The sequence below is a fragment of the Lasioglossum baleicum genome, chromosome 12 (genome assembly GCF_051020765.1).
Source record: "Lasioglossum baleicum chromosome 12, iyLasBale1, whole genome shotgun sequence".
NCBI lineage: Eukaryota > Metazoa > Arthropoda > Insecta > Hymenoptera > Halictidae > Lasioglossum > Lasioglossum baleicum.
The window spans coordinates 5,000,580-5,024,189 of NC_134940.1; the positions used below are offsets into that span (position 1 = coordinate 5,000,580).

The 23,610-nt window shown below is 46.0% G+C and overlaps 1 protein-coding gene across 2 annotated transcripts in view; it reads left to right on the top strand.

Annotated features, from left to right (window-relative positions):
- LOC143213932 (uncharacterized) overlaps positions 1-18,230 on the top strand; it is a 37,922-nt gene extending 19,692 nt beyond the window's left edge. Inside the window, exons 3-5 of one of the 2 annotated variants that reach the window (XM_076434302.1) lie at positions 4,311-4,505; positions 10,442-10,602; positions 15,589-18,230. In XM_076434302.1, the coding sequence (XP_076290417.1) occupies positions 4,311-4,505; positions 10,442-10,602; positions 15,589-16,137 (905 nt within the window). In that variant the 3' untranslated portion in view covers positions 16,138-18,230. The remainder of the gene's footprint in view (positions 1-4,310; positions 4,506-10,441; positions 10,603-15,588) is intronic. The other variant, XM_076434303.1, reaches the window with a different exon arrangement.
- The last annotated feature ends 5,380 nt before the right edge of the window (positions 18,231-23,610 follow it).

Sequence of the window (23,610 nt, forward strand, 5' to 3'; positions counted from 1 at the left end):
ACTTATAAAACTCTGTGAGAATTTAAAAAGCAAATAATTCAAACAATTCATATCGGCATATTACTAACCTTAATGAATTCAGACGTCCGTTATTACTATGCATACTTCACTTCGCATGCAATTGTTTTGAAATTTAACCAACAGATGGTATGGCATCCGTGGTTCACTTTCATCAGAAGTGTACAGGTTATAAAAATCTTATTTTTTATGTTTTTCTTGCAAAATGGTCAACTACTGGTACCTTTACCTTAATTGTTTATATCTTTAAAACTATTGAGTAACTACACCTAACATTTTGCAGACATCATTAGGGATCCATGTACAATCGTCCCACAAAAAATTATCAAAATCGAAGACGGACGGTTGGGGTCCTTCCCTTGTAAGAGTTAATGCATAAACTAAAATTTGTTGAAATTGCGACGTGCGGCGTTTTTCCTTGCAACCGCAGATACTAGCTAGCGGTTTTGTTGAGCGGGCCCCGAAGACACGGCGAAGAAAAGCGAGGTTTGGTCTGGCGGATAGGTGGGGGAACGGAGAAAAGAAGAACAGTAGCGGGGTAGTAGCAGCGGTAGTAGCCTAGTTTCGCCGGGGTGACAATGAAGACGAGTAAAAAGGAGAGAGGACCGAAAGAAGAATGGCATATCCAGTGGCTGTGTAGCCGTGGACTAATAGCGGCAGCCTTCAGAAATAGTAATGCCGGTGCAATAGCGCGTCGCGGTGCGATGGTGTGGTAAAAGCCTGAGAGAGGTCCGGGGTCTGTGGCAATGGCTCCGTCGCCATGACTATCCTCAGCTTCTCTTCCACCACCGGTTTTCCCACCCCCTCTCGACACCGGGCTTCGTTTCTCTCCTTCGACCCCGTCCATTAATTAACAGGCTTTGTACTTTTAAACGATGTTAAATAAACGGCATTGTCCGCCAGCGAAAGGACTGAAAAGCAGGCGGTATTGTGCTTTAAGCCCGGTCCTCATCGTCGACGTCGTCGTCGACGTCGTCGCCGTCCTAGCCTCTGGTTCTCTCTCGCTCTCTCCAGATTCTCTCTCGCTCTCCGAAACCGCGGGAAGAGGAGGAAGGAGTACTGGTCGAGAATACCAACCTACTAATACCGTCGGTGCCGAGGAGGCTTTGTTCTAAACAAATACGCCGACCCACCCTCGACCACCCGCCCCTCCTTCGCGCCGTCAACCCCCAGCTACCTTCCGGACCTCCCCATGCCAACGAGAGCACAGCCCCTTGTTCGCGGTCGTGGTACCTGCCTTTGCACACGGGAAAACGTGTATCGATTGGATTGCCTATAGTGTAAATAGCGTGGAAGGAAACCCCTTTCGGCACCGGTGCACGTGCGAACGTACTCGCGAATCGATCCGCTGCTGGCTTGTTACGCGAATGCCTCACGATTTGGGGACTCGGCGCGGGAGACGGGGAATCAAAGGTGCTTGCGGCACTGTGGAAAGAAAAATTGAGAAGAATTTAATGATGACCTCGACAACTGATTTCAAGATCATGGAAGACTAATAAAACTAAATAGAATAGACCTCGTGAATCTGCACGAGCACTTTCGCGAACCATTCTGCCCGAGCAAACAAGAGAACGTATTGTTTTCTTCGAAAATGAAACTGAAAGAGAAAAGTGTGATTATTTTAAGAGAGATCATGGAAATAATGGCAGAAGCGTATTTGTCGTCGCGTATCGGAAATTCTCGGAACAGGGATTAAGAATGGTCCGACACCACTCGCCGGTCGTCGAATGTGTTATCAGCGCACGACATTGTCCCGGAAGACAAAAATCTCGGATGTTTCCTCTCTCTTTTTCTCGCATCGTTCCTCTCGAGCGTGCATTGTACACCACCACGTGTACGTATTGTTTAGCCGGGTCTCTCCTTTCTTCCCTCTCTTTCGCTGTGTGTGCTCCACTATGCCGAGCAACTCTTTCCATTGTTGTTGGCTGCTGTCAGCAACAATAACGAGGAGAGTAAAAGATCCATCGGGCAACGTTGAATCCCATCCTCTGCTTCCTCCCTTTCTCTCTCACTCTCTCGTATCTACTCCGGTGCGCCTCGAATTTCCGGTAGTGTATCTCCTCTCTGTATCGAGGAACTTTCATCCCCCTTGAGCGATTCCTCGACAGACCCGGTTCTGTGTCCGCTGGAACGTGCTCGTTCTTGATATTACTCCGTGGCCCCGATTTTCTCTTTTATTCACCGTCATCCCCACGTTTCGCCCCGCCCCCCCCCCCACTTTTTGTCTCTCAAGTTTTCGTTTTAACCGAGAACTTTCGTTTTGCTTAATTCTCATCGTTATCAAATCATTGAGACTCGCACCATTTTTGCATGAATCGGCTCGAATGTAGAAATGTCTGGCTAGTTTCTTCTTCGTCTCCCAGATAAATATCAATAGCATCCGGGAACAAGAAGTTTTGATTCGCAGCTCCGTTGCGAGTTGCGAAACGCGAAACAGATCAGCAATTTGCAGAGCAGAACAAAGAAAGACGCCGGCGAACAACATGGCGGCTCGTGTTCAGAACAAACGATGTTCAAACTGTTTTACAGGAGCGCGTCGAGCGTCGAAAGGGGAGTCGTTTAGCCGAAACAAGCAATGTTTTCGCGGCAAAATGCTTCCGCGTCTCTCTCTCTCTCTCTCTCTCTCTCTCTCTCTCACTCCTCTTTCCACTTTGACGGTGTTGTTCCTTCAGCGGTAACGGGTCGATTGTTTCGCCGAGAATTAATTACCACTTGTTCTCGGGGCGCTAGCTGTAGCTGCGCGAACAAAGCGCGAAGCGCTTGCATCCTGGAGATGGAGCCCCGGATCAAACGAGAAACGACGCAGACGCAGACGCCGACGCCGCGGTTTGCAACCGCCGAAACAAAGGGCACCGAGGTCGCGCCCAACTCGTTTGCAACAATGCTGGCCCGATGTCGAGACGCTTGGCGTCTTTTCGTCGACGATCTTTGATCTCGTCGCGTGGGCGGAGAACGCTCTGATTGGATGGCGATTATGATTATGTCAGAGACGGGAGACGAAAGTAACGATTTCAGTTTGTCCTGAGATTGCCGGGAAAAAAAATTGTTCTGCAAAGAATGTAGACAGTTGCGTTCACTTAAATATGACATGATAGACAGAAATAAATAGTTGTCTTTATTACAAAAATTTGTATAGCAAATTCAGACATTGTCTGAGCGTTGAAACGTGTGACAGTTACGTTCATTTAAATATAATAGAATAGACAGGAATAAATAGTTGTCTTGGACGATACAGCGACACGATAGACTGAGTGACATCGTTGGAAGTGAAACTGCAATTTTCCGCGGAGACAATTGTCAACGAGGCGGATTTAAATGAGGCGTGATTACGGCCTCGTCGATAATTCAGCCATAACGGCTGGCACTGGCGGCGGCGTCGGCTGCACACAACACAGCCGTTTCGCCGAGTAAACACAGCGTCCAAATGCCTTTTATAGTCATTGATCGAACGCGTGATCCAAGTGCCTATCGTTCGTTTACAAACTGCTTTATACGGGCCGCAAATACGCAATTCAGAGAGAGGGAGAAGGAGGGAGATAGGTTGATATCGAAGCTGTCGCTGCTTCTATTAGTACGTTTGCAGATTGTTATCAAAGATCTGTTTGCTAATAATATAACACTCGTTCCTTTGATAGTTTTCTTGCACCAAATGCATCTGGAAATTATTTAAACTCACGCTGTTAGCAAATTAGGATTTAGATTCTTGGGAACGTCTCCGGATAATTTTCGTGTAAGTGCGCCCTAGTTTTTGCAAAATTGGACATTCAACTGATTTATTTTCAGTTTGGTATGTAAAAACTTAACACTGTTGGTATCAGACTCTTGCCATAGTTATTACTCATGAATTAGTATTATATAGGATTCTAATATTGTTTGAAAATTATCATTTTCATAGGATATTGTACAAAGTGTCAACTACTACGCACTTGCCCCGAAAATGGGGGCAAGAAAAGAATGATTATATACTGTTTAATTTTATAGTTATCCATTTTTAAACAAAGAAGTACTTTTATGCTGAAATATGAAAGGGGATACAGTGATATTAAAACAAAGTTTAAAAATGCTTTCGAACCTTGTTTCAAGTGCTATGGGGCAAGAAAAGAATGATTAACAAGCCTGCTATAAAATGCTTGTTATTGCTTTAAATTATATTGTTTGGTTTTATAATTATCCATTTTAAGCAAACAAGTGCTTTTATGCTGAAATATGAAAGGGGATACAGTTGGATATGCTTGTACAACAAACATCACGATGCGCTTGGTCTAATAGCCAAAACTAATCGATTGTTCCAGGTGCGGAATGGAAGCTGCTCACCGAAGACGAAAAACGGCCGTTCATCGATCAGGCGAAGAGGTTACGAGCCCAGCACATGAAAGAACACCCCGATTACAAATACAGGCCGAGAAGAAAGCCGAAAACTTTGAGGAAGGAAGGCTACCCGTACAGCATCCCTTACCCGAGCGTGCCCATGGATGCGATCCGAGCCGGTAAGTCGGTCGTTCTACAATCGAGCAACATTATTACCGCAACTTCGAAACTCTTTTACCATCTACTTACGATCTGTATCGAAACTATCGGCACTTCTGATAAATCAGAAAAGTAAGGAAGCATCAGGAAACTTTCCAGTACCACTCCGAGACATCTGATTAACATAATGTGGATACTTCTGTATACGTTTCCGAGTTGCAAAAATCATTTCATGCATCCACGTATTGGACAAAATTGTCTGCGTCACTATTTTAAGGGAGGGTGGTCGGTGTTCAAATCAATTCTGACGCAAGCAGCAATTTTGAAAGCCATAATCGCTTTTCTTAGAAGAGTCCATTGAAACAGTCCCATTTTCTTACGCCGTCGGTGAAACAATGCGATCACGGTACGAAAGGACAAGGCGGGATCGATCCTCACGGATGATCCAGAGGAACGGCGCCGAGTTGTAAGTGTGTTGCGTCAGTTGCGGGGGAGTACAATGGGGGGAAAGAAGAACAGTTCGTCTGGTAGGGCTCTGATATTCTTATCTTTTCGGCTCGCGTTTCAGCCGCATTGTTGCCGGCGATGCCTCCGGGATCCCTGGTCGGAAGTCTTATAATAGCGATTTCTTCGAGGTTCGCCCGACTCTCGTTTCCTCTGCCATTTTCTCCGGCGTCTCGTTAATGGTTCACGCGTTTGCCCGTTTTCGCGTCAAAGACACGGTACACCGGCCCTTTTGCGACTGCTGCCGCGCGGTCTTATTATCGCGAATATACATCTGCACTTGTTCAAACAAACCGGCCAGACGAACACTTGCGTTTATACTGGTGACGTCATCTGCGGTCAGTGTTCGAGTGTCACTCCTCCTTGATCATGCAAAATTATATATTGTTCGCGCGATAATCACAGAAATAATATTATTAAGCGTTCTGCTCCGATTTCGACGAGAGTGTTTCTTTCGTAGTGGAACGGCCCGGTATGGAAAGAATCAGCATAAATCTGAAATATCGTCCGATCGTATCGGAATAAACAGGCACCGGCCGATCATTTTATTATAATTCCGTGAAACCTGTGGAAACGAGTGTCTCCAAGCAGCTCGTAACTTCAGCTGTAACCGCGTGAACGCGTTCACGGGTATATCCACACACGGTTCATTCACAAACCCCTGCCGATCCGTAGTATAACCAGACAAAATTATTAATTCCGGCAACGACCCGATTAAAGCTGGAATTTATCTCGTCGCCCACGCGACACCGCGAAAAGTGATCGGTAATCCGCGATTTATCGGTCGTATTCCTCGGCGCCCCTTCTTACCTCTTTTTCGCTCCCTCCTTTTATCTCATTCTCTACTCGGTTTCTCCTTTTATCTCTCTCGCACGGTCCCGCACTTTGTCCCATCATTTTCTCGGACGGGAAATAACGAAATCGAGTCGTGGAAAATTTTTCTTCTTTCCCGGAGCACGATCTGCGGATCACGATCGCGCGGTTTGCATTCGAGTTTATCTGTTGCTAGAATTGCGAAAATGCGGATTTTTATGGATTTATGAAGAAATTGGCTGAGTGAAATATAAAACAGTAAACGATTAAACAATTGTCTAATTATAATATTTGCGTTCTTACCCAGATAAGAGTACATCTTTAATTAGATTCAAATCTCGAATAAGGTGATAAGGTATTTTTAGAACGAGGATCGAGTATCGCGTCTCACGGAACGACTCTGTTCAACATGTGAAGTGAATTATTGTCTCTAAACCCAGAAGATTTTCATAGTAGCCGCCGTTTAGATTCGCGATAAGGGAATCTGCTACCGATTCCGCACCTCCATTCTCGTTCTCTATCCACCGTGCTACATAAACCCCTTTCTTTCCCGTTTTGTTCGTCGGTCAGACGTTGGCGGACACGTCCCCGCACAGTGGCACGCGCATAAGACAAGTGCGTGGGTGGCTGGGATAAATTATCGGCTTAGGCTGGAATTTCTGACCGCGGTTTCCGCTCGTGCAGATAGCGACTTAAGCACGTAAGTTAAGGGGGAACACGCCGTTTCTACTTTCGGTCGTGTTTTCCACTCTCTCGATCCTCCCTTATTCGCGATAAACTGCGACTCTGCCTAGCGATTCCCCTTGATCTAGCACAATCGATTCAACTTCTACTGTCCTGCGCCGTACCGCGGGGAATTGCCGCCATAACTCGCCGATTATTGACTTGTCTCCTATTTATTGTCGAAATTGTTCGTACACGATGATTCGAAAATTCGGAATTTGTCCTCCAAGGATACCAGAACATTTGTAATAATTTTTCGACATCCTACACGGTTTTCTACCGGTCACAAGAAGGAGAATTTCGTATTTTCTGTGGCCTCGGTGAGTTTAAAAATTCTCAGCTAATTAATAAACCGTAATGTTATCGATGAAACAGTAAGTCATGCATCAAGAGGTTGTGTACGCAGCATGAACTGATAAATTTCATGGTGGAAGGCGAATGAAGCGATCACGCGACGGCCCCCGCGTTTATTTTCAAAAACACGGGTCAAAAGTTATCACGACGATCGGGGGCCTCGAAGGGCTCGGAATAAATCGTCGAATAATTCCCTTTGGCGCGGAAGGGCAGCGCTTCGTGCGGGCGATTCATTGGTCCTATGCACGCGAGAGTATAAACATGTCGCTGGCTCATTATTTATCGAATTGTCTTAGTGGCCGGCGCTGTTACCCTCAAGACCGTCTATAATTACGCCGTGGGTACTTCGACGGAAGCACGTGACTGCACGAGCACGATTATTAATTGCCAATATAGTTCAGTCAACGAGAAGTTGTAGAGGGAAATGGAAGGAACACAATTTTTAACTTTGGGTCTTTGTTTGGACTAGTGTTAGGAGGTAAACATACTAAAAGTCTCTGCTCTTTTTCGGTTCTCCGCTTATATCTCGGAAACTATGCGTCCTAGCGATAAGACTATTCTATTATATACAAAATTAAAGCTGATAAAATGTGCCACCAGATTGATGGGATTCAGTTTTTCGCTATCTCGCATAGTTTCCGAGATATCCGCTAATCACAGGTATTCGCTAATTGTGCTGAAGAGTTAGCTAGTCAAATTAGGCAAAAATTTTTATTTTTCACAATTAGTGAATTTTGAGCGCGGATATCTCGGAAACTATGCGAGATAGCGAAAAACTGAATGGAGTCAATCTTATGGCACATTTTGTCAGCTTTAATTTTGTATACATAGAATGGTCTTATCGCTAGGACACATAGTTTCCGAGATATAAGCGGAAAACCGGAAAAGGAGTAGGGACTTTTAGTATGTTTACCTCCTAACTAATCCAAACAAAGACCAAAAGTTAAAAATTGTGTTCCTTCGAAATAATTTAAGCGCGTCTTCGATTAGGCCCGTCAGGTTCAATTAGGCGATCGCAGGGCGTGTCCGTCGAATTTGATCGATCCTTATCTCGAATTCGTAAAGTTTCCCCGCGAAATCACGGGGTAACAGATGTTCGATGAATCGCGAACACACACGCGAGCTCTCTCTCTCTCTCTTCACCCCTCGTCAGTTTACACAGATTTGTTTGACGTTCCGGCCTCTCCATTGTCTTCATTGTTGCCCGCCTCATACTGGATTACGTAATTTTGAATTTCTCCGCGGCGCGGCGGCGAGTCAAAGAAAAACGAGAGAGGGTTAGGAACAATCGCGCGAAATTATGATCGTGAATGGCCGATGCCCATTGGGGGTGCGTGGGAGGACGCGGGGGTGGGGGGCGGGCGAAAGGGATGGCGACCGGCGAATATTCGATGCATGAAATTTCCATTTGGCTGTCACATGGGAACAAATAGTTCGCGCGAAATCGATGCCGCGACTAGAATACCTCGATTTCCACGAATTTATCAAGATTCGCGGTGAATTTCATTTAGTTCATCGAACTTCGCTTTCTCGACCGATCCGCTTCTTTCCTGCAAGCTATCGCGATACATCGAACCGAATTATTCAAATTCACCGGAGGAAATGCGTTCGCGTGCTCATTTTACGCGATCACGTTCACACACGTAAAATTCCTAGTTTGTACTTTGTTTAATAGATTCCCTTGAAAGGTGATAACAATTCGTGGAAACGAAAACTCGGGAGAATCAGAAATTAATGGCCCGTTCATTCTTCTCCTTTTACCAATTTTATTAATTCCGCGGGGACGGGTGGAATGCGCGGTTACAAAATCGCGACTAATATGCGCGTGAATTCTTCGTTGCCGATCATAAATCTCGCCGCCAATCATCCCCGGCCTTCTTCTTCATCCGAAGGACCATAGCACGAAGCATCAAGCGACGTTTCTTCGTCACCGTAGAGATTCACGTCGGCCCGACAATGGGGCCTTCGTTGGTATAGGTATTCTTTCGCCGCGTTTCCGTCGTTCGACGACGATGATCGATAAGCCGGCGCTGCTCTTACACGTCGTGGTACACGTCGGCCCCTCGATATTAATCTCGACGAAAATGCACGCTTGTTCGGTTAATCATTGGCATTGTCGGTCCACGAGAGCCTCGGATCGAAGATGAAGGAACGCACGGATCGCTCGATTAGGTTATTGTCGGCGCAACGTGTGTTTCGGGAAAACGTCCGAATGTTACGGTTATGACTCGTATTGTGGATCTATCAACAAATGTTGAGGTGGAATAGGGTAAATCCGCCCTAGTTTTTGGAAAGTTCGACTTTAAACTGATGTATTTTCAGTACGGTATGTAAAAACTTAACGTTCTTGGTATCGAACTCTTGCCACAGTTACAGTGGCTAACGAAAGTATTCGAACGCCCTTTAAAACAAAATAACTTATATATTTTAAATTGTCTTTAAGGGGGCCCTAATAAAAAAGTTATAGAAAATGCCTTTTTTATTTTTGCACGTAACCTTGTCAATAATAATTTTTTGGAACATCTTTTTTGCATATCATTTCATAACCTAATGCTTCTAATTGTTTATAAAAAATCAGGTCGTTTGGTACAATTATGAAAAAGTTATTGTTTTAAAGGGCGTTCGAATACTTTCGTTACCCACTGTATTACTGATGAATTAGTGAATTGCGGGATTCTATTATAATTTTGCTTGAAAATTATGACGTTGATAGGATATTGTACAAAGTGTCAACTCGTACGCACTTGCCCCGAAAATGGGGCAAGTCCGTCTCTGAGAGTTAAAAATGCTTTCGAACCTTGTTTCAAGTGCTATGGGGCAAGACAAAAATGATTAACAAGCTGCTATAAAATGCTTCTTATTGCATTCAATTATATTGTTTAGTTTCATAGTTATCCATTTTTAAGGAAACAAAGTACTTGTATGCTGAAATATGAAAGGGGATACAGTGATATTAAAACAAAGTTTAAAAATACTTTCGAACCTTGTTTCAAGTACTACGGGGCAAGAAAAGAATGATTATCAAGCCTGCTACAAAATGCTTTTTATTGAATTAAATATATTGTTTAGTTGTATAGTTACCCATACAGTACGCACTTACCCCACCGTGAGAGTACGCACTTGCCCCGTGTAGTAATATTTACGGGGCAAGTGCATCTTAGTGTTGGTCTGAATCAAACATAAAATAAAAACGGTTTATTTGATGTAAACCTACATCAATATTTGTTGTACTTATCTAAAATAACAACTCAGAATAATATATTAATAACTTTTAAACTATATTGCACGTTCAGGGTAACCTCAAAGATGTACGTGTCGAATAGTTCATACTAACTTATACTACATTAATAAATACAAGCTAGAGAAATTTCGTTCATATTATAATAAAAATAACCAATTAACGGACTTGCCCCGTTGTGTGTGTGTGTGTGTGTGTGTGTGTGTGTGACGCACTTACCCCACTCCACCTTACTTGAATGATTTTTGTGTCTCGGCGAATAGTATTTTACGAGTTGTGTGATGAACGGTGCAGTTGTCTAATGGATTAAAAATTCTGTTCTAGTAGGAATGGCTGGCAGTATGGGACAAGCTGGAATGGGCTCGTACTATGGTCCTGCGGCAGCTTATGGTTCACTATCGGCGGCCAGCATGGCCGCGGCGGCTGCGGCTGCGGCCCAACAGTCTGCGGCGGCGATGTCCGCGGGCCTCGCGGCACCTGGTCAGGTGAGTCGACATCTCTTGTAAATAAACACAATTTTCGATCAGCTATAAGCCCCTTTAGGATATCGTGCAGTAGAGAATTACTAAATGGTACACGTGATAATATTGAGAATATTTAATATGTCAGAAAACGCTAACAACTAACGGTAACTCGGAGAGCCTAACGTTTTCTGGATATGTATATCCGCGCGCTGAACGAAGTACACTCGTTGACGTCTGTTAGCTTTCTGCCCCACTGGTAAGAAACCTTTTTGGGGGCGGATTGGTGACGTCCTAAAAACCGTTAAAACGGGGAGAGAAATTCTCCATTCCTCGAGAGCAATGGAGATAGTTTGCTCCGCCGAAACAATGTGTTAGGAATCGTCAACATCAAGGACAGCAACGGTCGTACCAGGGTTCTGGCAATCGTCACTTTAATGACCGGCCCCTCGACCAAACCGGCTAGAGTGTGCTCTTGGGAAAGATGGAATTTCCGCGTCCAGAGAATCCCTCTTTCCCACGCACCGTGTTCTCTACACCCCACTTATGGATTAACGTAATCCACTTACGTACAATTTTATTGAACGTTTTATCGACTGGTACATTTCCCAATGTTAGCAATTTTCTGAAGAGTGTCCATGCTGATTCCATGTTGAAACGGTCATGCTACGATTTCCGATCGCGAAGTGAAACGAATCGTGACAAGAGTTTCCGCAGGACACGCTGCGATGGGCTCCCGTTCTTCTCCTTGAACAAATGCCGGTGCAGCATAGTGTAGCATACGTTCCGAGACCAGGCCCCATAGTGGTTTAGAAGATTGCGACAAAGCGGACGGAGTTGCGGGGAATTTTAATTGCGCATTGTTACGAGGAACGGCTGGTTTCGTTTATTCCGCGGTCGAATTCAACGCACGTTGCGTTTTCGCTCGCTGCAGCTGGCACGCTCGTTTGAACACTCGGAGGCGTGCGGAAAATTAGGAAACGCGGTGTTCCGCCGGTTCGTCACGTTCCTAACAACGGGGTGATTTTTTACCTAGTACCTCGGGAAATCAAACTTATGCTCGTAATTACCATACGGGCACGCAAATGTCGGGAAATGGAAAACTTAAATTAGAAGGTCTACCATTTAGTGTATATCCACGAGAGAATAATACAATGACGAATGACTGCACAATAGTTCCATTACAGTCACTGACAATTTAAAGTGGACACCCTTAAAAATCGCATAACTTTTTAGAAATTGGACCAAAGGACTTGAATTTTTTTAAGATGTTAGACCGGCTAGTTCGCTAGAGAATAAGTAAACAAAAATTTAATACGATTGCAATTGGTAGGAATTATACAAAATTTTTAAAAATGATGTTTTGTCAACTTGACAACGAAATGTCCTGGCAAGGCTGAAAATCTGCGACTTTCACCCTTAAGCTCTCATCTTTAAACGTATGTAGCTCATTGCAATGTAGACCGATTTCGATGAAATTTTCAGTATGCATATAAGTTACCGAAATCTATAAAACGCATTTTTTAAATTATCATTACAGGCCCAGATAAAAAAGTTGACAAAACATCATTTTTAAAAATTTTGTATGATTCCTACCAATTGCAATCGTATTAAATTTTTGTTTACTTATTCTCTAGCGAACTAGCCGGTCTAACATCTTAAAAAAATTCAAGTCCTTTGGTCCAATTTCTAAAATGTTATGCGATTTTTAAGGGTGTCCACTTTAAATTGTCAGTAACTGTATATCTATTGTTTAATCGAAGAATCATTCGTATATTCTTATGTTAATTCGTTCGGAATGAAATAGACTTTCGAGTATTCACAAATGGGAGTTCTTTCAAAATTTTATACTTTTATTATAGGGATTATAGAGTTTATCAATTTCGATGATTAAATGAACAAGGAAACATTAGTCCCACTCACGAGGAGTAACTCCATCTACAAAGGAGACAAAACAATTCTTCGGACGACAATGCACGATTCAATCAGCAAACACAGTCGATCTACCAAGAAGTATGGGGAGGGATCGACGATCACGATTTGTCAGACACGAAAAATGCGTAAGACACGCTCGTATGGGGAGCAGCGTTATCGAGATGCAAGCGAAAAAAAAGCCGCCCACGCGGTTATTTCTCCGTCGTCCCTATTCAGCGGAATCTGACGTCGACGGAGACCCGATCGGGGAATCTCTAGATTTATCGAGATGCGTTCGCTCTTTGATCGTCTTCGACGAATTCCAACATGATTTAACAAAATATACTTTAATATTATTTGTCAACTGACTGAAATGATTGAAGCAAGAAAGAACCTCAACATTTTCATTGCCGTTATCAGGACCGTGGTCCGAAGACCAAGAAAAAAGGAACCAACCCCACTTTCCTCGAAAAGCACCGTCTCTTTCCCCAGCGGCTGGGCTCGCCTCCAAAATAGCGGACCGTGGAACAAAAAGCGAAAGAAGCTCTCGAGCTGGCGTTACGTCACCGAATCGCGGGCAGTCGCCAAGCAAAAAGATAGCCGGGCAAAATTGTTCGTCGATCGAATGTCGATCGGGTCTCCTCCGGTCTCGAAACAGAGTCTGCCTAGATCGCCTGGTCCGAATGGAGCCGAGGTAGAGCTGCAGCGAGTAGAAACAAGAGGGAGAAAGAGAGAGGGAGAGAGAGAGAGAGCAAGTTGGAGGAAAAAAGAGAGAATGAAAGAGGGAGATAGATCGCTGATGAGAAGCAGCAGGAGCAGCGAGAGAGGATATAGGAAGAGGAGAAAGAAGAGGAGAACGATGCGGAGGACGAGCGTAGGTACGTTTCATTCGTTGTCGCAACAAAGGGGCCCCCGGGTGGCTTCGCAAACAGAAACCGGAGACCGTGGTCTGTGTATGAATTTCCGCAGCTGGGTACGGGAGACAAACAGATAGCTAGTTATTTCTGCATTCAACGGCTGAATGGCCGACGCGTCTGGAACGACGCACCGACGCGATACAGCCGACTATTATTGGCGAACCGGCGAGCACGAGCGAAGAATTCCAACATGCGCTGCCTGTTATCGTCCCGAGGACGAAACGGCGGCGTCATCGGCGTCATCGCTGTCACCGGACACCGTCATTGCCCATCCGGGCCCAGCATCTTCCGATCGACCATCGTTCGCGGTTACCTTACCACGGGCCAGCTGAAAGCGCAATTGACGGGGCGCCGGGAAACGATTTTTGAGAAAAGGGTTGGCAGGCAGCCAACAACGTCAAGACGATGCACTGTGTTCCTGGAGGCGCGGGATAACTGGACGAACCTGCGCTGTTATGCTCTACACGTTTTTGTCATGAAAATCATCCGAATCTATAAACTGTAAATTACACTGAACTGGATGAAGAAGAACCGTAGAACTAAATAGAAGATCGAATCAGGAGCTTCCGAAGAAGAAGAGCATAAACCATCGTCGGGTCAGAGGTTCACAATGAGCTCATTCAGAAGAGCAGCAGGATGCGCATAAATTCGAAGACGAAAATTCGCGCTTCGATCGACTGGCTCCGACCTCCATCGACATTAGTCCAGGTCGATCCATATGGGGCGCAATGTGGGTGATATATCGGCGTCCCGGGTGCGCAACAATGGCACCACGGTTGACTTTCTCGGTCTAGTCGACTTTTCTGGTCCCCGGAACGAAGAGAGAGGGGCCATTTGGAAAATAAAGTGAGCTAGCAAAAGACATTCCATTCTCCGACCCAGTGTCTCTCCTCCTCGCTCTGTCTTCGTCTCGCCGAGTTGCTGGCGCGGTGCGTCTCCTTTCTGCACGTCCCTTCGTTCTCTGACGACACATGGCAGCGAGGAGAATAGACGCTTTTGTGAATGAAAACAGAAGAGAAACGTTTCGACGTTATTGTACGGCTGAATTGTGACATCGCGATGGTGGAGGATAATTAAGTCTTGCCGGGCACGGTCTGGAGTGTCCGGGCTCTAAACGAGAGCTAGAGAAACTATACCGAGAGGACTCTCGAATATTTCCTGGCCATTTCAGACCCGCTGCCTTATGAAATTAAATGTACACTGCCGCTCAACCATTGCAAACTCTGCTCGTCATTAGGGTCTCTATTGTAACGTTAAATTATCGTTCTTTATTAAAATCGCGACATCAGCAGCTTTTCTCACGCGTCGCGACGAACAGGTGGCAAAGTTGATTCCATAAATTCGCGAAACGATCATCGGGACGTCTGAGACTGTTCCCAGCGCGGCACCTAGGGTCGAGGAATGCGAGAAGCACTTAATTTCCGGATCCATCGTGGCCCAGGGCTTCAGGGCCGATTCGCGAGGAGGATTTTTGAGGCGAGAGGAACCGAGCGGTAATCAATTGGACGTAGCAGGGAGGTGAGACGAGCGAGGCAGCTAAGACTGGATGTATATCATCCGGACAAAGCCGCTTAACGATCCGACAAAGGGTCCCGCTCTCGGTCCTCGTCCACGAATTATAGAATCGGGAATACAAGCTCCTCCCGGGATCTCTTTCTCGCCTTTTTAAGTATCCTCGCGGGGTTCACGCGCGGCGGAGTATACACCTTCCTCCTACCTTTTTCTGGGATGGCTCGTGGCCACCGTTACGAAATTTATAGCCATTGGCAGCTTTGTCCTCCGCATAGAACAAATCTCTGAGCGGTGGATCCGGCGATTTCGCGATTTGCGAGCCGCACCGAGGCGAATCCGACTCGATCGCTTCTTCTCCTCGCTCGAAATAGCTTCTTCCCTCCACCCACGCGCGATTTTCTACCTCCCGCTCCTCTGGATTTATTAAAATTGATCGGCGACACGGGATCCATTAGCTACGCGGCCGGCTAGGACCTTTAAAGGCGGCCCGAGTGCCGAGGAATGCTAGCTGACCGACCTTTCATATATTCAGGACCTATTGTTGGGATGGCGAATTTAGGGTTAAGGACAAATGTGTCGCGCGAACACGTTCTTAAGACTTTATGCTAAAAGAGATTAACATCCCAAGAACCACTAAAGAACCCCGGGTACTTTTGTAACGTTCCAGGTGGTGAGCTCGATGGATGCGATGAAGTACTCGATGGAAGCTGACAAGTACCGAGCCGCATACATGCCACCGAGTACTCTAGCCATGAGCATGTACTCGGATCCGAAGTACCTGGACTCCAGCCCGAAGTCGTACCTGGACCGGAGCTACCTGGACTCGGCGAAGGCGTACTTCGAGCAATCGAAGCTGTACATGGACCAGAAGCCTTCGATAGCCGACTACAATCGACCTAGTTACGAGCACAACAAGCTCTACGAGGAGTCCAGTCCTGGCAGCGTAGTGGGCGGTGGTGGATCGACGAGGTCACCGGCTGCGGAATCGCCGGACATGAGCAAACAGCACGAGAGGACCGAGCAAGGTTCGTCCAGCGCGAGTTCCACGTCGACGTCATCGGCAGCGAGTCCTGGGGCGAGCCTTCCAGCCTATTACCCCGGTCCAGTTCAGAGTAGCGGCCTGCTGGGACCTCAGATGAGCCAGTACGGCGGCTACCAAACCGCCCCCGCACCTGGGAACGAGTCGTTCCGACGACCCCTCACTGTCATCTTCTGACCCGATAGAACGTAGCTCTGATCCTTCTTCGAGGAACAGTTTCCCTAGAATCTGGTCGGAAGGACTGGTCCGGAGGTGTTCGGATGCGAACCTGTGAAATGTGATTACCGTCGGGTGGAGGGGCCCGCTCGGTTGGAATGCGTCGGATCGGTGACGGCCGCGGGCTTTGCTATACCGATGCAAGAAGCTACCGATGTGGAAAGTGGACTTTGGGTGTGGGGGCTTCAGGTAGGCTCCTCTTCGAGTTTGATACACATCCACGACTCCTCGCGAGAATGACCAATCGCTCCGAGATCTAATTCTGAAGGGTCCTAATGTTCAAAGAACTCTGACTCTCTCACTTCGAAGATCCGTCAATTTCGCGAGAACTTCAGTCCTCTTCATCACAGGAACTGTTTTTAACACAGAAGATTCCGGCAGAAGGTAGCCTAGCCCGAACCTCCCAGGCGCCAAAGCCGCAAGTAAGCGTACTCTAAAGTCCTGTCCAGACTGATAAACAATCCTCCGCTGACTGTCGGCAGTCTGGACGAGGCTTTACCTTCTGAAATCCCTGAACATTGTTCGCCTAAGCACCGAGCCAGTCGGATAGAAAATGGCGGACACCCGAGGCGACTCTCAGACCAGAAGAGGACCACGTTAGCTAGCCCGCGAGTTGAATCCCAGGGCCGCCAACGGTGCCCAATCGTTTTGACATCAACAACGAAATCGAATCACTCCGTTCTAAGGATACGAGTAAAACGGAACTGCAACTCCGACGTACTCGTACCCCTAAACCACCCGTAGACGCGGAGCACGACGCAACGATTATTTATCAGGCATAGATCTCGCAGCGGCAGACGAGGCGATACAGAGATATTGTACATAGTCCCCGTGTAAATAGTGTAGCAAGGATTATTATCGCGCACGTCGCTCGCAAACAGTTTCCCTTCAGACTCTCCGTACACCCCCGACTCGTCTAGGATATCTTCCCTCGATCCAGGACCTCCTCCAGTTTCGGTCGTCGGAACTGTCCGAGTAAGTCTTGTCCTTTCCGTCGGTAGCTTGAGAATTACCTCGAGACACTAAGATCGAATCGATTCCGAGAAAGAGAAAGGTGTGACATAATCGCGACAGGTGTTTTGACGATGTGCTCGCAGAACGATCGGCTGGAACTGGAAGGAGTTCGCGTTTTCGAATCGTGATCGGTGTACATAGACGGCCCGGATCGTTGAGGAAATTCTATCGCGTCCCGCAGAGTTTCTCGGTTTATCGGCGATCGAACGTGATCATCGATTCGTCTAGACCCCTGTCCCCCTAGATACGACATTGTGCGTGTGTCTCGGTTTCGGTCGACGAGTCTCCCCGCCTCGGCTTATTTATTATCAAGTTTCCTTTGTTCTTGTTTCCCCATGTTGGTTATTGAGTCTCCCCGGGCTCGGAAGTCCGAATTAGGGGAGCGTTGCAAATCGGTGATATCGGTCCCTTCTTCGGATGATTCTTGCTCCAATCACGATCAGAACTTCGTACAAGAAAGTTTATATTTTATTTCAGTTCAAGAGAAATGAATCACCTAAGTGTTAGGTTGAATTGATAGGTGTTAAATAAGCGAGAATCATCCGGACTGTGTCGTTAGACAATCGCGTTTGTAAAATATCGTTTCCCCATGCCTGTCCACTTGTTCCTCGCGAGTTATTTTCTATTTGTTCACCGTGAAGAGAACACCTAGTGCTCTCCCATCGGCCAATCTTCGTTGTTTCGTTTTCTTTTGTTTAGTTTTCTGGTTGGTGTTGTTGTTCGTTGTCGAACGACTTCGTGAGAGAGTGACGATGAGAGCTTTTATAGATGTTTCACGAATGAGAGAACGTAAGAGAGGGAGGAATAGATGGAAGAGTGAAAGAGAGAGATCTCCTTTTTCGATTGCTGCGAAAACGTTCACGAACCCCCTTACCACCTCCCGTTGTACGATGTGTAACCTTTGTACTTGTATCGTTACGATAAATCTTACACAGTGTACCGACTATTCGAGTATTACAATTTAAAGTGGCAGAAGTAACCTATAAATATTGTACTGTAAGTGAGAAAGCAAAATAAACGTTAAGTATTATCCTTCGAAACTGGCACGACGCTTGTGTAATCAAATCACTTTCTCTTTAACCTGTTCCTGTTTTATGCTTCTTTCCATTAATGTTTCTCTAGGTGTGCGTCGGTACGTAAAGAGTTGAAAAATAAAACAGCGGTGCAATATTTTGCCGGAGAGGTGTCAGAATATCAAGTTCTGGGGATAAATAAAAATAGGAAGCAACGAACAGTGAGACACGTCTAGTTCCCGATCGAAAGGACGCGAACAATGGCTTGTAGTCGGAGGATCACGAAATCCAAGATCGACAGGACCTCGAAAATCCCCGGAAACAAAGCCGCCCGGCCAAGTTAACTGTGCACAATATCTATCGAAATCTGACACGCGGTCGAAGCGTTAAGGTGAAAAAGCGGCAGGAAGGTTCGCCGGGTTGCGACGCATTGTAGGATTCCGAAAAGCGACAGCTGCGATCGCGGCTGCCTGTCTCGTCATCCCTGGATCCATTCATTCGTTCGCACCTCTGCGACACCTTCCTCGCCGCCGAATCTTGTCTTCCTTCATGGTTCCGTCAGTGCGTGAAAGGGGCCGCTTTTGAGGAAGCCTCTTTTCTATGAAACGCCGGCTGGAAGACGGTCCAGACACAGAAATTAAAAAATACAGTTAATTTACAATCGGTTTTCACCAGACCACAATTTTCTATTAATTCTTTTTCGTTACACGAAGAATGTCTAAACAAAATAGACCAATATTTTCTGTAAATCCGGAGCTGACGAGATCGCGTGCAAACCCGTAACGTTACGCAAGCATGCGGAGTCCGTCTATTACTCTGTTCCTCATCGCTGTCATCTTAATCAAAGGGCCGAGACTCATTGGTTCGGGCCGAGAGTGTCGAAAGCTGGCCATTGGCAGAAACCGGCAGCCAAGGTCCTTGGGGGCATAAAAGAAAAGGTAACGAGCAGTTAGACGGCTTGGCAGGGGTCTGTTGGCGGGGCAACAGCAGCAGCAGCTCGTTTGTTTGCGGCTGGTAACTGGATAAAAAAGAGCAACGGCCACGATAGCACAGCCTCCTCCGCCCAGCAATAATGAGGCGGCGCTCGTGAGAACGGTGATTACCGACTTATGCACGCCTCTTGCCGCGACAAACTGACAATTTTCACCATCATTATCCTCTCGAGGGCCTGCGCCATTGTTTCTGATCTCTGGAGAGCCATTATGTTGTCGAGACGGCCGCGTGTATACCCGTTCGCGCGCCGCTTAGGGACACGCTCCCCCGTAGCCAGCTCTCTCTCCTCCAGGTTCTACGGGATCCCTGTAGGTTCTCCTGGACCCGGAGGAAGCAAGGACAAGCAGAAGCAAGCCGAGAGGTGGCTACCTTCTCATTAAATCCATTATACCGAGTGAACAGCGATGAACTCGAGCCGAACGCCCGTCAACCGTGGACCTTTCCTCTCCACCGGTTAGACAGATCGTTTAGGTGGAATCTAAATCATCCTTCCCCGTCCTTCGACCACGGTCGAGCCTTCCCGAGGACGTTCAACCCCGATGCACCGTTCCCGGTAACCACTCACGACTTCATTAGTACCTGTTGACTTTGGAATGCTCCGCTTAGAGGACTCGGCGCGCTCTCCAACCTCATCCTCCTCTGCTTCTTCTTCCTCCTCATCCTTCTCCTTCTCCGTCGTCGTCTTCTCCTTCTTCTGATGGTCAGATTCGGATTCGGTTTTTTGTGGGTTTCCTGATTCTTCAGCTCGGGGGTCCGTGAAGAGCTGATAGGGATTTGATCGTGGGGATCACGGTCGCCTTTTGTTGCCGATGGGGTTTTAAGTGGTCCATGTAAAGGTCCTGTTACCACGGGACCCAGGCCCCAGATCCGCACGATGAAGAGGTTCCGCCGAGAGGATACGCTCCGCGGGAGGCGGAATGATTTAAGATGGCATTGAATGCCCTGGTTTCGGGTGAAACTGTGAGCCTCTTTTTGGACAGATTTTAATCCTGGTTTCCTGTCGACTGATCCTGTGCCCGGTAAAATACGACTCTGCCCGGTATTATTCCTTCGGGATAATATCTTTCCGAGTATGTCGTTCATTGAAAATTGGGTAAGTGCAAAGTAAGAATATTATATTATTTTTCCAACCTTGTTGCGATCCGCATAAAGATCCGCAAAGGGTTAATTGATCTCGCAACATCTATCATACGAATTACCCGAAAGGACGTAGCGTAACTGCCAGCGCAGAACCAATCTTTCTATCTCCGAGCCAGCAAGTAAAAAAAGAACGATTCAACACGCAGTATTCAAAGAATTCGAGCCACTTTCCCAGGTGATCGAAGCGAGTTACAACATCCGATAAGACATCCGTGACGAAGGCCGTCGAGGGTTCCGAGAGAGAGAGAGACAAAGTTTAGTGGAGGATTGCGTCAACGTCATCATCCGAGGAACAGGTTTCTTCAAACTGTTCGGCCGCGCCGTTCACTTTTCATCTCGTTAGAAATCGCCGCAAATCGGCCGGTGATTGTCTAGAATTCGGCTACCGGTGGTTCGACGGTGAACGACGGACAATTTAATTACTAATTATACGTCCCGTCAGTCCCGCGACGACCCGTACGATCGAAGCTGGTCGACAGCAGCAGCCCTCCTTTTCTGCTATCTCCTTTCTCTATCCCTCTCTGCTCCTCTCTCTCTCTCTCTCTCTCGTCAACTGTTGCCGTTCAAAAGACGCTGCGGACGGTTTTCTCATTAAATTCATTATAGAACGACGAGCAACGAGTTGGACGAGTGCCTTTCGCCAGTTATGTACCTGAAATCACTTAACCGGAATGTAAATCAGTCGCTCGTCCACCACCTCGCGGCTTCATTAGCGTGGGGATCCGCCATTGGCATTTCGAGCCTTCCAACCGCCGAGCCATCTACTACTTCCGGTCTCGACGATTTTTCTGATTTTTATAAACTGTTCCCGGAACAAACTTGAACCGCTCTGAAGGATTAATTACTTTCGACGTCGCGGAGTTTCTATACGGTTACCATCCGGACCACATCTCGAGAGCCATCAGAAAAATTATAATAATCGCGTTAGGCTCCCCCGCTGGTTACCTATGCTCGTTTCCGATGCAAAATGTGAGGATTAACTTCGCGGTTGCGAACGGATTCACGTTTATTGGAGTACACACTTTAGATAGGAAGCGGGATCACGTGATAGCAATCGTGATTCATAGCGAACATCGCGGTTCAACGTACTACCTGAAATTATCAGATTTTTCGAACTTTTTGCTCGTTTCTTTGTCGCATCGATCGTAATTATTGGGACGACTCGAAAGGTTCGAGACTGGGCTTGAAAATAAAATCATCTCGCTGGCTTGCAGATTGAAATTGGAATGGTACTTAAGCTGTAATGAGCTTGTTAATTCGATCATCAGCTGCTCTAAGTGTCGCTTTAAAAAAACATTCTGGACAATTTATATTTTCAGAGTATATTTCCTAACGTCTATATTTCATTATTCCTACCTTTTTTGGGTATGCCGAATGTGTGAATGTATTGCTGTATAACTGTGCATTAAATGGAATGTATCGCCAGCAGGTTGACGGGATTGCAAAGCGTTAAATAATTTGAATAGGACATTTCGATTTCCCGGCTACTCGCACGCAGCGCCTTCGGCAAAGCTTAATCACGCGCCCCTGTTCACTCGAACGCGTTTCACACGCGCGGTCTCGACACGAGCTGCGAACGGTATAATTAATCGTTGATCATTGTTCTGGGGAGGCTGCCAGGGAACCTCGCCGATTCAACCCAGATTGAACCCTGCACTCGAGAATCGACTCCAACGACTCTCTTCCTTCGATCGTCTTTTCCCCTGATTTTTCTTTCAGAGACCTGGGGCGGCTGCCACGCACCGGAAGGTATTACATCAACGGTATTATAGGTTCGAGGTAAATAGGTTGGAGTAGGTCGGGTTCTCGCGCATATTTTTCCCGAACGATTCAGACGGAATTACGGATTATTTAATTTCATCAAATGGCGGATCTTGACAGTCTTAAACATCAGCGTCGTAAAAATGGATAGTTTTTTCTACGTTCCAAATGAATATTTTATTAAGCACAGATTTTGCGGTACAACACGCGCGACAATAAATTTTTTTCTCATTAACAGTTATATTACAGATTTAGCGCACATTTACCAAAATGTGGAACTTGCGGTTTATAGCGACGGTCCTCGGTACGTGCGTGATAATTCGGATTAAGGAAGGACCGTAAGCGATCCGTGAAAAAAGGCGCCAATAGCTTGCGAATTTCGATCGCTCGTGTGGTCCAGAATTTCTTTTTTCGCTTCATCTTGCTCCATTCCTCGACAACAAAACGCGGAACATTGCAATTTCTGCACTGTCCAAAAGCATCGGCAAAAACCGCCCGTGGAAACTTCCTGACCGGTTGCATAATTAAATCTTTCTTTTCGCTTCAGACAAAACCTGCGATATTAATAATCCTTTTTACAACGCTTATTATTGTTGTTGTTGTTGTATGCGTCAAATCTTGTAATCGAATTTTATACCAGTTCCCGATGAGCTAGAGACTTGAAATTTTAAACATAGCTCAGAACTGGATGACAATGCAATATTAAAAAAACAAATTTTAAAAAATCTGTCCGTTCAGGAGAAAAAACATTTTAATATTAACCGTCACACCTCGTCGCGCGACGCTCGGTAGTCCGTCATCGCGTTCAGCGATCCCCACTCCGCGCGCCAGAGCTTCCTACTCCACTACGCGTTCTTACTCCGACTCATCCCCACTCCACTGACCCATTTCGCACCGAAGGAGCTCAGTCAGTGTGATGTTCCGTTCATTCAGTTCCATTTCGGACAATTTCGGACTCCATCAAGAGACGTCGTCTCCCGGAGTTATCCTAAAAAGTAGAAAATAAAAAAACTTTTTAAAAACCACGCTTATATTAAAATGCACAGAAAAGGAGAAAATGATTTTGTTAGACATTAGTGACTATAAATAAAAGCGTGGAGCGCCCACGAAGATTACGTCAATATAGTTCAGCGCTCCATGCTTTTATTTATACACTATAAATTATACTATACTATATATATGTACTTTATACTATAAACAAAAGCATGGAGCGCTAAACTATATTGACGTAATCTTCGTGGGCGCTCCACGCTTTTATTTATAGTCACTAATGTCTAAAAAAATTATTTTCTCCTTTTCTGTGCATTTTAATATAAGCGTGGTTTTTAAAAAGTTTTTTTTATGTATTTTTTTATTTCATAGGCACTATTAAGTACCAATTTAAGAAGAAACCTTTAACCCTTAGCACTCGAGTGGCGACTCCGAGGGACCACTAAAACTTGCTGTACCATTACTCAAAATATTGTTTATATTACTAAATATGTTAGTATCGAATCAATTACTAAACATTTAA